A 14,164-nucleotide genomic window follows, 5' to 3' on the forward strand; every position below is an offset into this window, starting at 1 on the left:
ACTCTGGCCTTGCTCTCCATTCCAAGGACTGAACACAAGATATGGAGATAACCCAGCTACAACCGCCTGCCTAAGAGACCACAGAGCCACACAATGGAAGGACTCATGGGTCCTCCTGTGAGAGAAATAAACTACTTTCTTTAGAATGCCAGTGTATTCAGGACTCTTGTTGCAGCAGCTTAACCTTTACCTTACTTAGTAAACCATTCTAAGTTTTATCAGTGAGTATGAGACTGTCTTAGGTATGCTGCCCTACTCACAAGCAAAACAAACAACAAAAAAAAGGGGCAGGAAAACCTTTCAGAGAAGTAGACAAATAAACGACCATGCAAACCTGCCAGAGTTCTGCCCAGGCCAGCCAGCTGCTCTTCAGTCATGTTAAGCTGGGCTGCCATGCAGAGGGTTTGCTGCCAGCTGCCACAAGTCAGAAAGGCTGAGAGAGCTTTCTCATGGGCCCCACAGCGAGCAAACACCAGTCCTGCTGGTTCATACTGGTGCTCCTCCATCAGGTGTTCTCCATAAGCAATGCTGATGTCCTGTGACAAGAGGAGATTTAGGGTGGATGAGGAAATATGACAATCATTTCACTCTAGGCTACCTTAGTGACTTACTTGAAACCCTTGAACTGCATGGGAAAATCCTTTCGTTGATCAGTTAGTCCAATAATTTTTCTATTCATTCAAAACCTTCTGGGGTATGTCATTTATTCATTCAACAAATAATTGCTGAGTTCCAACATATGTGCCAGGCAAAGAGCAAAATCAATGTGACAAACCCTACAAGACCCACTACCGAGTTCCTGCTCTTCCAGTGATAAAGAATGGCCTCATGGACATGATACAGTGGCAGAGTGGGATGGGAGCCCCATCTCAGGGCTGTGAGAGGAAGCTGTGTGAGACGTCAGGAGAGTGCTGCATCACCAGCACAGAAGGCACCCGGGCCTCTGACAGGAATGTGCACAGCAGGTTTGAGGAACAACAAGGCTGCTGTGGCTGCAGCAGAAGAGCACAGGAAAGAGGAACAGAAAATGAGAGCAAAGAGGCAGTCATTGGCCAAATCCTGTCTTCTTCAGGCTTGGTGTTAGACAGCGACACAGACAAGGCATGGAATTCCTGCCCTTAAGGAACCCAGAACCCAGCAGGGGAGACAAAGCCACAAACTGGTAGTTCGTAAGAACAAGGTATTCTGGGAACTCTGCATTTGGCACCTTTTTCAGGAAGGAGTTTCAGGAGGTCTGATGGACAAGCAGGGCTAAAGGAAGTGGAGGGTAGAGCTGGCAGAGGCACAATGTGCAACTACCTCCAAGTAACTGGGAATGTGGAGAGGGGCCAAGCTAGTGTTAAACACGGGGCAGACCACAGAGACAGGTGTGGGATCTGCAGACAAACCAGAAGTGGTGGTGATGGAGGCACGGTAAGAGTGATGTTGACAGCACAGGCTTGGTGGCTACATCCTGGCTTCCCTTCCCTGTGTTTGCATGCTGTAGCCCCAGACACTTAGGTAAGTTGTTCCCTCATCTATAAATTGTGCACTACAGGGTACTGAGGCCGTACAATACATCTGGCTTGCAAGGCAAGTGTCTGGCATTTAAGTAAAGGTAAATAAATATTTAAGAAACAAGTAAAACAAAACTCCCTTTCTCCTGAAGTACATGGGAAAGTTTGTGCTTGTTAGGCTCATCAGTCATGCAGCATGAGGCTGCACTGGAAGATGGGTGGGGCAGGAGTAGGGGACCTCATGTTGAAGCTACTGTGGTGTTCAGGGTAAGGGGCCAGGGATAGCTACTTGCTTTCCGTCCTGGGCATTTCTTCACAGTGGGTCAGAGCCAGTCTCTCAGATAGGAGAGTAAATGTGAGGCCAGTGCATTTTCAGATAAACCTTGAAATTATGAACTCAGGATCTTCATCTCTTTCCAACTAATGCATAAAGCAAATCAGAGTGTCGCCGGCGCCGTGGCTCAATAGGCTAATCCTCCACCTTGCGGCGCCGGCACACCGGGTTCTAGTCCCGGTTGGGGCGCCGGATTCTGTCCCGGTTGCCCCTCTTCCAGGCCAGCTCTCTGCTATGGCCAGGGAGTGCAGTGGAGGATGGCCCAGGTGCTTGGGCCCTGCACCCCATGGGAGACCAGGAAAAGCACCTGGATCCTGGCTCCTGCCTTCGGATCAGCACGGTGCGCCGGCTGCAGCGGCGGCCATTGGAGGGTGAACCAACGGCAAAGGAAGACCTTTCTCTCTCTGTCTCTCTCTGTCCACTCTGCCTGTCAAAAATTTAAAAAAAAAAAAAAAAAAAAAATCAGAGTGTCATCCCACAGAGAACACACCTTGTACTCCTGTGAGGTTGGTGGATATAACTTCAGAGCCTCATTATACAGGTTTTTATCTTTTATTAAGTTCAAGCATTCTGAGAAGTATTCAGGACCTGCAGGGATAAGATTTACACAAACACAAGTTTAAGATTTTGGAAGCACAACACCCTCCACTTACACCAACTGTCCCCGGAAAAATCAGTGAGCGACTTCTTAAGACCAACATGATCAAGAGTGTCTGGAAAACGGAATTCAGGAACCTGAATTTTTAATGAGCACCACCGAATATAGTGAGGAAGGAGAAGCACCGACTGGGATCAGTATGCCATCACTTCCAACTAAAACCATGTTTCAGGGCACTGGACAGGGGGAAAGGGGAACCTCACTACTCACTGCAGGTAGCTGGGGGTATCCTTCACATGTGTGCAAAGACCACAAGAGAAAATTATCAATTTTAACTTTGAGACAATGAAGTTAATTTAGGAGGTGCTCATTCTTAACCCAAGAAGGGTTTGTGCTATCTCACAGTTCAGCGAGTTCCTCCAGCCCACTGAACTGATCTGTTTTACCCTCAGCTTCTCAGAACATGTGGCAAAATAAGGTAAAACAAACATAATCACTAAAGCCTTCAGGAGTGAAAAGTGAAATCAGGCTCTGTCTAAACTAATATATATTTGTTTTTCAAATAAATATAATTATTTGAAAAGCAGAGTTACAGAGAGAGAGGGAGAGACAGAGAGAAAGAGATCTTCCATCCACTGGTTCACTTCCCAAATGGCCACAACAGCCACGGCTAGGCCAGACAAGCCAGGAGCCAGGAGCTTCATCTAGGTCTCTCACGTGGGTACAGGGGCCCAAGCAGTTGGGCCATCTTCCACTGCTTTCTATGGTACAATAACAGGGACCTAGACCAGAAGCACAGCAGCTGGGACTCAAACTAGTACCCATATGGGATGCTGGCACTGCAGGTGGCGACTTAACCCACTATGCCATGTCAGCCCCTAAATTAACATTTTATCTTAATTTACAACTTAACTATGTCCAAAGAAGATTTGAAGCAGAAATAAACATACTATCCTCCCGCTTACCACATTTGCTGAGGTGGCCAATGGCTTTTTCATATCGTTTCAAGTATTTGTCTATAGTGAACCGCTGATAATTAGTTTCCATTTTCTTAAGTGTATTAAGAAATGGAAGATATTCTTTGGGATCCTAAAAAATAAGAATTGTGTTACTTGTGACATCTACATATGAAAATAAAAATACCTACAACAATTATAGCAATAAACCCAAAGCTTTATAATTTCAAGATGTATATAATAATATATAATATATAAAATCAAACTACATCAAACAAATTTTGGTACAAATCACATCTACGTATTTGTTTATATGTGGAATAACAATTGTCATGATTAATCTTCAACTCTCATAACAGCCACTTGTATGTCATAGCTAATAAGGAAACAAGGCTCTAATCTAGAAGATACTCAAATTTCTTCTAAGAGTATGCTCTTGTTACTGTTTTCACGATATTCCGTGCCCTCCATCTGCAAACACCACATGCTACTGTTACGCTAAGCTAAGCTCTGAGAGCTCTGAGGCCCTACCACACTAATATTTGACAGTATGTCCAGCTTGGTGCCTTGGACTATCACAAATTATTTATTTTCCTAAAGAAGACATGTTTCCTGTTCTGAATGCAATTTCACTGATTAACCAGGAGGAATACACCTAAGAATAAAATCAGAAAAAAACAAGAAACTACATAATTAAAGGTTCATGCATATGCGATACAGAGGATAACTGTGGGCCAAAATATTCAATCAACAAACATTTAGTTAGAATCTACTAAGTATAAAGAATGCAATAGAATGTAACCTTAAGCTCAGGAAACATATCCTAGAAGGAGACAGGGGTAGTCACTGGATACAACAGAAGCCTCCAGTCCCTAGAGGGAGGCAAAAATGACTTACTGGGAAGTTGCCACCTTGCACCATTTGACCTGCTGAGTGAGAATCAGCCAGGTGAATATGCGGGTGAGAGCAATGGAAGCACCAGCCCGTAGGTGGCAGAAGTAATGCTACTGGCAAAGGCACATGGTGGCGGTGGCTGTGAAAGAGGAAGGACAAAAGCTCTGCCTGTCCCCCAAGGGCAGAGATGAGAACTCAAACACACACAGAGGTGAAATCAGGGAAGGTTTTTAAAGTACTGATGGCTTCTGTACTTTATCCTAGGGGCAATGCAGAACTCACACAGGATTTGAAGCCGAGACATGAAGGATTACTCTGGCAATAGCTAAGAAAGTAATGACAGGGGAAGAGAATGAGGCTGTAAAAAACAAATAAAATACCTAGAGCAGTGATGCTCCCACTTTCTGACCACAGCACACGTACCAAGCTGGGAAAAGAGACTGTGAGCCTTCCTATGCTCTATGTTCCCACTTCCCACTACAAAAAGAGCCGTATTCAAAGAGCAGGACATGAACCACTTGTGACATCTCTCTGTAAGAAAACAGTTAGTTCATGGGGCCGGCGCTGTGGTGCAGCGGGTAAAGCTGCTGCCTGCAGTGCCGGCATCCCATATGGGCGCCAGTTCGAGCCCCGGTTACTCCACTTCTGATCCAGCTCTCTGCTATGGCCTGGGAAAGCAGTAAGAAGATGGCCCAAATTCTTGGGCCCCTGCACCCGCGTGGGAGACCTGGAAGAAGCACCTGGCTCCTGGCTTCGGATCAGCACAGCTCCGGCCACTGTGGCCAACTGGGGAGTGAACCAGCGGATGGAAGACCTCCCTCTCTCTCTGCCTCTCCTTTTCTCTCTGTGTAACTCTGACTTTCAAATAAATAAATGAATCTTAAAAAAAAAAAAAAGAATTAGTTCAGACATATATCTATAACCTTAAAAATAACCATATGATTTTATTTCACTTGCTCAACCAAGCAATCAAAACATTTAAACAGGCCCAGAACTATGATAGAGAGTTAGGTTTAGGAGTGTGGCATGGCCGCAGAGACTCATAGACCTGCCTCCCATCCTGTACTCAGACGGTAACCCTGGACAAGACATGGCACTATCAGGGGCAGGGTTCCATTCTATCAAAATTATAGAGAGAGCCAAAATGATGTAAAAAGTACTAACTCCACCTACCTTCTGTGACTTCTCAGCTACCATGAGGACCAAGTCAAAGTCATAGGTCCCAAGAGAATGATCATATAATTCATTAACATCTACCAAAAGCAGCAAATATTTCAGGGCCTCTTCAGCACTCACAGCATCAGGGTCAGATGGAGCATTCCCTGTCAGTGTTTGAGGAAACAAAACAGAATAAAACCACTTGGGGTGGGGGGGAAATCCACAAACCTAGTAATATAACGAAAAATACAAAGTAGAACATTTTCCCTATAAAACTGGACAGCAGATGAACATATACACTTTTGACTCTTTTTTACATGCTTTGTAGGGCAGCATTCAAAAAAACTCAAACAGGTCTTCAAATGGTGACCCAAGGGCCACATGTTTGACCTGTGAAGTGGCAATGATCATCTCAGAATAGTGACAGTCAAGGCCAAGTTAAACACACTCTCTGTGAGCAGGTCTCTACCTTGAAGCTCGTGTACCTTCTGCAGCACAATCTCCAATTCTGGAGTTGTTTTCTTCACGTGAGATGTGAGTATTGGCAGGCAGTACCTAAGGTAACAAGTGGAAAACACCAGAAAACTGAATAAGCTGACCTGGAACAAACTTGGACTTTTGTGATTCAAGATGCCCGTGCATGGCGGCAAACGTACTTGTGAGGATTTATATTCTCCATGGCTACCCTCAGAGCATCACAGATAAGGTCGAGCTTTGTCCCACCAGGATCCCTGGACTGCTGGACACTGCTGGGAACTGGTGGAGGGTACATGGTCTTTGTGACATCTTCTTCCCTGAGAACAATTGTGTATGAATGGGTCACTAAGGGAACACAAGGCTCTGTAATCAAATTACAAACACATACCTGGCATGCTGATGAGACAAAAAATACGAATGGCTTTTGCAAGAGTTTAATTATAAAAATACTGAAAAATGAAACTATCTACAAAAGTCTTACAGGATAATGTTCTTAAATGTTTTCTTCACATTACCCCAAATAGGGTATAATCTAGGTGTCCAGCACCAGGGGAATGAATAGTGGTATAGTTACACAATGGCACATGACTTGGTAATGAAGAAAAGGACTACCTGATGATACTTGCAAAAGTGAATGTCTCTCAAGACAATGAATGAAAGCAACATTATTTACACAGAAGAACCAATACCATATGATTCCATTTATAAGATATTCTTTTTTTTTTTTTTTTTTTTTGACAGGCAGAGTGGACAGTGAGAGAGAGACAGAGAGAAAGGTCTTCCTTTTGCCGTTGATTCACCCTCCAATGGCCGCCGTGGCCAGCGCGCTGCGGCCGGCGCACCACGCTGATCCGATGGCAGGAGCCAGGTACTTATCCTGGTCTCCCATGGGGTGCAGGGCCCAAGCACTTGGGCCATCCTCCACTGCACTCCCTGGCCACAGCAGAGAGCTGGACTGGAAGAGGGGCAACCAGGACAGAATCCGGCACCCCGACCGGGTATAAGATATTCTTAAATAGGCACAACTACTCTGCACAGTACTTGCCTACGGAACGGGACAGGGACTGACTGAGAAGGAATCTGAGGGAACTATCCAAGAAGAGGGAAATGCTCTCTAACTCAGCAGAGGCTCAGGCTACAGAAACTCTATACTTGCTAAATTTCACTGAATTTCACACTTATGATTTGTGGTATGTTTCAATGTAGATAAATTTGACCACAAAAAAGTCCAAAATGAATCTATACATAATACTCTCATTATGTCAAGCAAGGTGAAGTACTAAGAGGTAAGGTAGACTAATATCTACAATGTCATTTGAAATTTGTCTAAAGACAAGATGAATGACAGATGGACATATTAGACAATGATAATACATATACAGTAAAATATGAACTGGAGAGGCTGGGTGGTAGTACCAGATGCTTCCTGGACAAGTCTCTCAACTTTTCTCTGTTTAAAATGTTTCATTAAAAAATTGGAAAACAATCATCACAGAGAAAGATATCAATTGATTTCAATCTCCTAAGAAAAACAGATAGTTTAACATGCCTACCCAAAAAAATCAATAATTCTGAATGACAAATTTTGAAGTCATAGTCTTAAGTAGGCTGTTTTCCAAAGAAATGAGCAAAAACCTACTGGTATCTAAGAGTGTTACTAAGGTTGTTTTTCTCCTCTAGATATTCATGTATGATTTCCTTAGCAAGAAAATTATGGCAATGATACTCATAAATTATTGAAAATACTTACTTCAATTCTGTGAAAAACAAATTAATATGATTTACACAATCTATCTGCCTTATGAAAGTTTCCACATTTTGAAGAAATACCTACCAAAAAAAGCACAAAACATTTTAGTTCAGATCACAATATTTCAAGTATAAAATAAACCAGATTTACAAAGTAGGATTTACAAAGTTACCTCAGGGTTATGATCATGAATCAGATTGAGATTAATTCTTAGTTTTCTCATACATTCAAATGCTTCTTTAAACATAATTCTGTAAGGAGACAAAAGAGAGAGAAAGGATAATGCACAAAAACAAAGCTTCCCGGACCCAGAATGTTGTCATCAGCATACAAACCAGTTATATCAGTTTACAGTCTCTTTGCCACACACCTACTACTGGATTTCAACTCTGAAATTACAGGATGACAAAACCAGAGACCGGCCGGCGCCGTGGCTCACTAGGGTAATCTTTCGCCTTGCGGCACCGGCACACCGGGTTCTAGTCCCGGTCGGGGCGCCGGATTCTGTCCCGGTTGCCCCTCTTCCAGGCCAGCTCTCTGCTGTGGCCAGGGAGGGCAGTGGAAGATGGCCCAGGTCCTTGGGCCCTGCACCCCATGGGAGACCAGCAGGGGCACCTGGCTCCTGCCTTCGGATCAGCGCAGTGCGCCGGCCACAGCGCGCCAGCCGTGGCAGCCATTGGAGGGTGAACCAACGGCAAAAGGAAGACCTTTCTCTCTGTCTCTCTCTCTCACTGTCCACTCTGCCTGTCAAAAAAAAAAAAAAAAAAAAAAAAAACACCAGAGACCAGATTTATCCACCTTCTGAAAAGGTGTGATCCCAGCAGTCTGAGGACTATATCCCCACATACACACAACAGAAAACTCTGACAGAACTTAGGTCTACTTTTTCAACAAAACATTACGCAGACCCTTCTAATATAAAGTTTTCCCTAAACAGGCCCAGCAAATGGATCATTTCCTGCATAATAGTGTCTCAGGTTTTTTTGGGTCACAGGCCCCTCTATCAATCTGTTGAAGCATTCAAACTTTTTATCTAGATAAATAAACACAGACACAAGCTGGTGTACAATTTCTCTGGGTTCACAGGACAACTTGAAAGCCTACACAGATACCTTAGGTTAACAGAAGACTTGCATTATATGACAAGCTTCAAGATTCTTTCTGATAAAAGAATGTCTACTACAACATACAGTACTAAAGAGGAAGAGAGGGAGATGGGATGGGGAGAGGCGGAGAAGGTAGGAAGGAACTAAAACTGACTAAAGATACCTGAAATGAAGCTTTGTCAGTTTTTAAGTTTTAAAAATCGCAATGAAACACTTCTTATTTCACATGGATCACAAAACAACTAGTCATATATATAGCACTTACTTGTCCAACCACTTGCGAATTTGAGCTAAAACCAGGGCTCGATGATGAACAACTTCTAAGTTCCCCCTTGGCATCTTGGAATAAATAAATCAAAATAACACTTTTAAGTAGAAGGATACACAATTCTACTGAACTCTTCAAAGAGAACCACTGCAATGTTTTAAAATGGGCATACTTTTAGCAGAATCTAGTTGTGCTCAGTATCTTGACTTTCAAAAAAAAGTTTCCTTTTGAGTCTCACTGGTCATAAACCGTATGAACATTCCTTTGCATAAAGCTAACAGACAACCTAGCAAGGAAGGTTTATAATGAATGAATAGAAATGACAAGGGATCCTAAAATACAATTCTGCTCGGTACTGACAGAGTGACAATCAGAAGGACAGCTTGAAAAATCAGCTTACCTGTAATATAAGCTTTGTGTCCTGGGGCACAACGGTGACAATCCGTGAACCCCTCTCCACTTTCCGCAGAATCTCCCCATTAGACACGTGACTGCTGCTCAGACCTGCCTGTAATGCTAAAGATATCATTGGGCAAGGCTTAAAAATTCTCTCTCCAGTAATTGCAGTGAAACCACACATATTATCTGAACTAGAAGAAAACAATTAACTACCAGGTTCCTTTGGTCTCCACTCAACCTCCAAACCCTGAGTCCTTCTGGAAACTGCCCTCTCTCCTACACACAGCCCTTATGCATATTCACATACACAAGTTCTCAAGTGATCTGGAAAAACACAGGAAAGATTAGGGAGCTTCTCTCTTTCTTAGCATTATCAGTGTACTATAACCAAATAAATGAAACAAAGATGCCATTTTGCAAGTCAGAAGCAAAGAAAGTAAGTGGGCTTTTCAGAATAAGGAAAACACACCCAAAGATGGGGTGTGAAATACAAGAAAAAATGGAGCCAATATCCTACAAACGATGAGATGGAGTCCAGATATACAACAAAGGGTAATCACAGTGAGAAAAGTTAGATAACATACTGAAAGCACACTGGTAGCTTGAAACCTACACAGTAACTCAAAATAAAATTTCAAGTTAGTTACATAATGAAATTTCCTGAATGTCCTTCTTAAGGAAAACCGTCCTTTGAAAGTCTGTAAACTTGGGGCCAATATTGTGGCAATGTGTTGCCTGCCATGTCAATAACCAATATGGGCACCAGTTTGAGTCCCAGCTGTCCCACTTCTGATTCAACTCCCCGCTAATGCACCTGGGAAAGCAGCAAAAGATGGCCTAAGTACTGGGTCCGTGCACCGACTTGAGAGACCTGGAAGAAGCTCCTTTTCTTGGCTTCAGCCTGGCCTAGCCCCAACCATTGTGGCCATTTGGGGAATGAACCAATTGATAGAAGGCCTCTCTTTCTCTCTCTCTCTGGCTTCCTCTCTCTCTCTCGGTAACCCTTTCAAATAGAAATAAAATAAATCTTTAAAAAGAAGTCTAGGGGCCAGCACTATGGCACAGCAGGTTAAAGCCCTGGCCTGAAGTGCCAGCATCCCATATGGATGCGGGTTCTACTCCTGGCTGCTCCACTTCCAATCCAGCTATCTCTGCTATGGCCTGGAATAGCAGTAGAAGATGGACCCCTTGGACCCCTGCACCCATCCATGTGGGAGACCCGAAAGAAGCTCCTGGCTCCAGATCGGTGCAGCTCTGGCTATGCAGCCACCTAGGGAGTGAACCAGCAGATGGAAGACCTCTCTCTCTGTCTCTACCTCTCTCTGTAACTCTTTCAAATAAATACATCTTTTAAAAAATAATAAAGAAGTCTGCTAACTTGTGCAGAATGATTTAAATCAGATACTATATTGAGAATAAGGGCTACAGAAATGAACTCAGAAGGTTTCCTCCAGTTTAGTCCTCTGTGATAAAAAGCCAAAGGAGGTGAAGAATTTAAAATGTCATCAAAACTCTAAAAGACAAAAGACATTGAAAGAGGGACTATTTCTATTTTATTTTACTGAAAACTTACTTTTAATTGAGGCATCCTTCAGGCAATAACACTGGCAGGTGTGGGAATGGGTCGTCAACAATAAAAACTCATCGTAAACTGCAAATGATGTGATATTTGATGCAACCTGCAACAATGCAAGAAAGATGGGAGCGAAAGTTAGCTTTACTACTTGTAGCCAAGACAGTAAAAAGGATCCAACATCAAACCAAACCCTGATACCTCAGTGTCATTGATGAAAAAGCGACATCTGTCAGTCAGACCAAGGACACATTCCTGCAAAGAAATAAAAGTGAAACAATAAGCAATTTTATTTCAAACTAGTTAAACCTAACCTTTGTACTATATAGTTCTACTCCCCAACAAAATCCTTGTAATCAGGCCTGAATATAAAGGATACTTCAAAAAGCTCATGGAAAATGGAATGGGAAGAAGTTTATCTTGGTAGAAAGTTTTTTTTTTAAATCAGGAGCCAGCACTGTGTTGCAGTGGGTTAAGCCACTGCTTTGCAACACAGGCGTCCCATATTGGAAGCCTGGTTCAAGTCCCAGCTGCTGTTTCCAATCCAGGTCCCTGCTAATGTGCCTGTGAATGCAGTAGAGGATGGCTGAAGTACTTGGTCTCCTTGCCACCCATGTGGGAGACCAGTTGGAGTTCCTGGCTCGTGGCTTTGGCCTAGCCCAGCCCTACCTGTTGCAGCCATTTGGGAATGAACCAGCAGACAGAAGATCTCTCTTTCTTTCTGGGGAGACAAACTTCTTTTATTTAACATCTCTGCCTACACATCACTGGCTCAGAGGCTTTCTGGGACTACAAAAGAAGTATTGCCATTCTTATAGCTACTATCTTCTTAGTGCCCTTCTCCTCCATATATCCCTCACTATTCTATACCATTACACACTGCTCATTTCTTTTACTCTTCCAACTGAAGAAATAAATACAGCTACACTGCTAGACTACAACTTCCAGAAGAGAAAGGATTCACCTGTTGCTTTGTTTGTAACCACCGTATTCCACCGCCCACCATAATAGACATTCTAGTATTTGTTGAATGACAACCTACTGAACACTATTTTTGAGATCACAGCTGTGTTTTCATAAAAAGACATTTAATAAAACTTTCAATAAGCTGTATAAACAAGGATAAAAATATTATCTTCTATAGTTTTTCCAAAACATTAAAAGATAGATTTTGATTTTCTTATTTTATAGATGAAGAAGGTACGGCTCGGGAGAGTACATTAACTTCCCATTGCTGTCTTGGGATTTAGAGACCAACTAAACTCCCAACTCCAAAGCCCATGCTCCTTCCACCTAATGCTGTCAGTCCCTGGGTAACCTCTTTAAGTGGCAAATTTTCCTGCTTTGTGTTCACTTACCTCTCCTCCAATCATGGCCAGTTCAGTCTGTATGCATGGATAAGGAAACTGAATGGGAAATCCACCAGGGTTCTTCCACGGCTCAACAGCCAGAGAAGGTGACTCTGCAAAATGAAGAGATCTGGCTTACAAATAGCTAATCTGCTCTTTGTTAAAAACCTGTCAAAACTAATACTTGATAAAACATTTAACATGCAATTTGGATCACTTCCCAAATGTATTTGCATTTAAATGTGTATTGGAAAGTAATTAAGGTACTCCAGTTCATCACGTAAGAAAACAGAAGTATATATCTGCTAATTCCACTCTAGCTTAAGAGTTTTCCAGGGTAATTACAAGGCCTAACAATCACTGATACATTGACAAGTTACTCACAAGTACAAAAAGAATTAAATATCTATTTAAGTCATATACATACTCTCCTACCAATTTGATACTTACCCCAAACGTACTTAAGTATCTGGCCATCAGCCAGCTGTAATGCTACCGATTTGGTTTTGGAATTGCAACACATACTGATTATGATCCCATCCACCGATATGGATGAACTGATGAAAGTTGAAAAAAAAAAAAAAAGAAGTATTATGAACAATTATTACTCTCAAAAGTAGCAACAGTTCACAAGTTTTAAAAACAGACAAGGGGCCGGCGCCGCGGCTCAATAGGCTAATCCTCCACCTAGTGGCGCCAGCACACCGGGTTCTAGTCCCGGTCGGGGTGCCGGATTCTGTCCCGGTTGCCCCTCTTCCAGGCCAGCTCTCTGCTGTGGCCAGGGAAGGCAGTGGAGGATGGCCCAGGTGCTTGGGCCCTGCACCCCATGGGAGACCAGGAGAAGCACCTGGCTCCTGCCTGACCAAGACTAGAACCCGGTGTGCCATCACCGCAGGCGGAGGATTAGCCTATTGAGCCGTGGTGCCGGCCCTCAAATTTTATGAAGCTAAATTATCAAGAGATTAAGAGAACAGACTGTTCTCATTAGATCCTGCTCCCAGCTGTATGATATGGAGCAAGTTACAAAACTCCTCTGCACCTCAGTTGCCCCATCAATAAAATGGCAGTGCTGAAAGCACATACTTTACAGAGTTATGGTGAGAAATAAATGAGCCAATACAAGGAACACGCTTAAAAGAGTATCTTTTATGAAGTTCAAGCTATAGTAAATGTAAGCTAATAACAGTTATAAAATAATCAAAGGACTTCAAATTATATTGCTTTTAAGACATCAATAATCAGGGCCAGTGCTGTGGCATAGTAGGCTAAGCCTCCATCTGCAGCACTGGCATACTATATGGGTGCTAGTTAGAGTCCTGGTTGCTCCACTTCGATCCAGCTCTCTGCTAACAGCCTTGGAAAGCAGTGGAAGATGGCTCAAGTGCTTGGGCCTCTGCACCTGCATGGGAGCCAGGAAGAAAACTCCTGGCTCCTGGCTTTGAAACGGCCTTGCTTCAGCTGTTGCAGCCATTTGGCAAATGAACTAGCAGATAGATCTCTCTCTCTGTCTCTCCTCTGTAACTCTGCTTCTCAAATAAGTAAATCTTAAAAAACGAAAAACGACACCAATAATCACATTTTATAGAAACAAAATTAGCTTTCTTGAGAAAACCAAAGCAACAGAAACATATTGTAAATCACTTCTCGTCTCCTTTACAGCAAATAAGATGACTGCCTTTCATTTTTCCTTCTACAAACTAAAGACAAAGAATTTCAAATTTGGGGGTTGGCTTTGTGACACAGCGAGTAAGCTGCCGCCTACAATGCTGGCATCCTAAATGGGCACCGGTTCTTGTCCCAGATGCT

The 14,164-nt window shown here is 43.0% G+C and overlaps 1 protein-coding gene across 2 annotated transcripts in view; it reads right to left on the minus strand.

The window, feature by feature from the left end:
• ELP1 (elongator acetyltransferase complex subunit 1) overlaps positions 1 to 14,164 on the minus strand; it is a 74,838-nt gene that overhangs the window by 27,277 nt on the left and 33,397 nt on the right. For both annotated transcript variants that reach the window (XM_051842674.3, NM_001082655.1), the window contains 14 exon segments: positions 12,809 to 12,915; positions 12,368 to 12,471; positions 11,211 to 11,264; positions 11,010 to 11,115; positions 9,438 to 9,553; positions 9,035 to 9,108; positions 7,836 to 7,914; positions 7,664 to 7,743; positions 6,093 to 6,230; positions 5,906 to 5,991; positions 5,452 to 5,600; positions 3,394 to 3,517; positions 2,321 to 2,418; positions 335 to 536 (listed from right to left, as the gene is read on the minus strand). In XM_051842674.3, coding sequence (XP_051698634.2) covers positions 335 to 536; positions 2,321 to 2,418; positions 3,394 to 3,517; positions 5,452 to 5,600; positions 5,906 to 5,991; positions 6,093 to 6,230; positions 7,664 to 7,743; positions 7,836 to 7,914; positions 9,035 to 9,108; positions 9,438 to 9,553; positions 11,010 to 11,115; positions 11,211 to 11,264; positions 12,368 to 12,471; positions 12,809 to 12,915 — 1,517 coding nt within the window.

The sequence above is a fragment of the Oryctolagus cuniculus genome, chromosome 1, assembly GCF_051225735.1.
Source record: "Oryctolagus cuniculus isolate XC-2025 breed Fujian yellow rabbit chromosome 1, ASM5122573v1, whole genome shotgun sequence".
Classification (NCBI taxonomy): Eukaryota; Metazoa; Chordata; class Mammalia; order Lagomorpha; family Leporidae; genus Oryctolagus; species Oryctolagus cuniculus.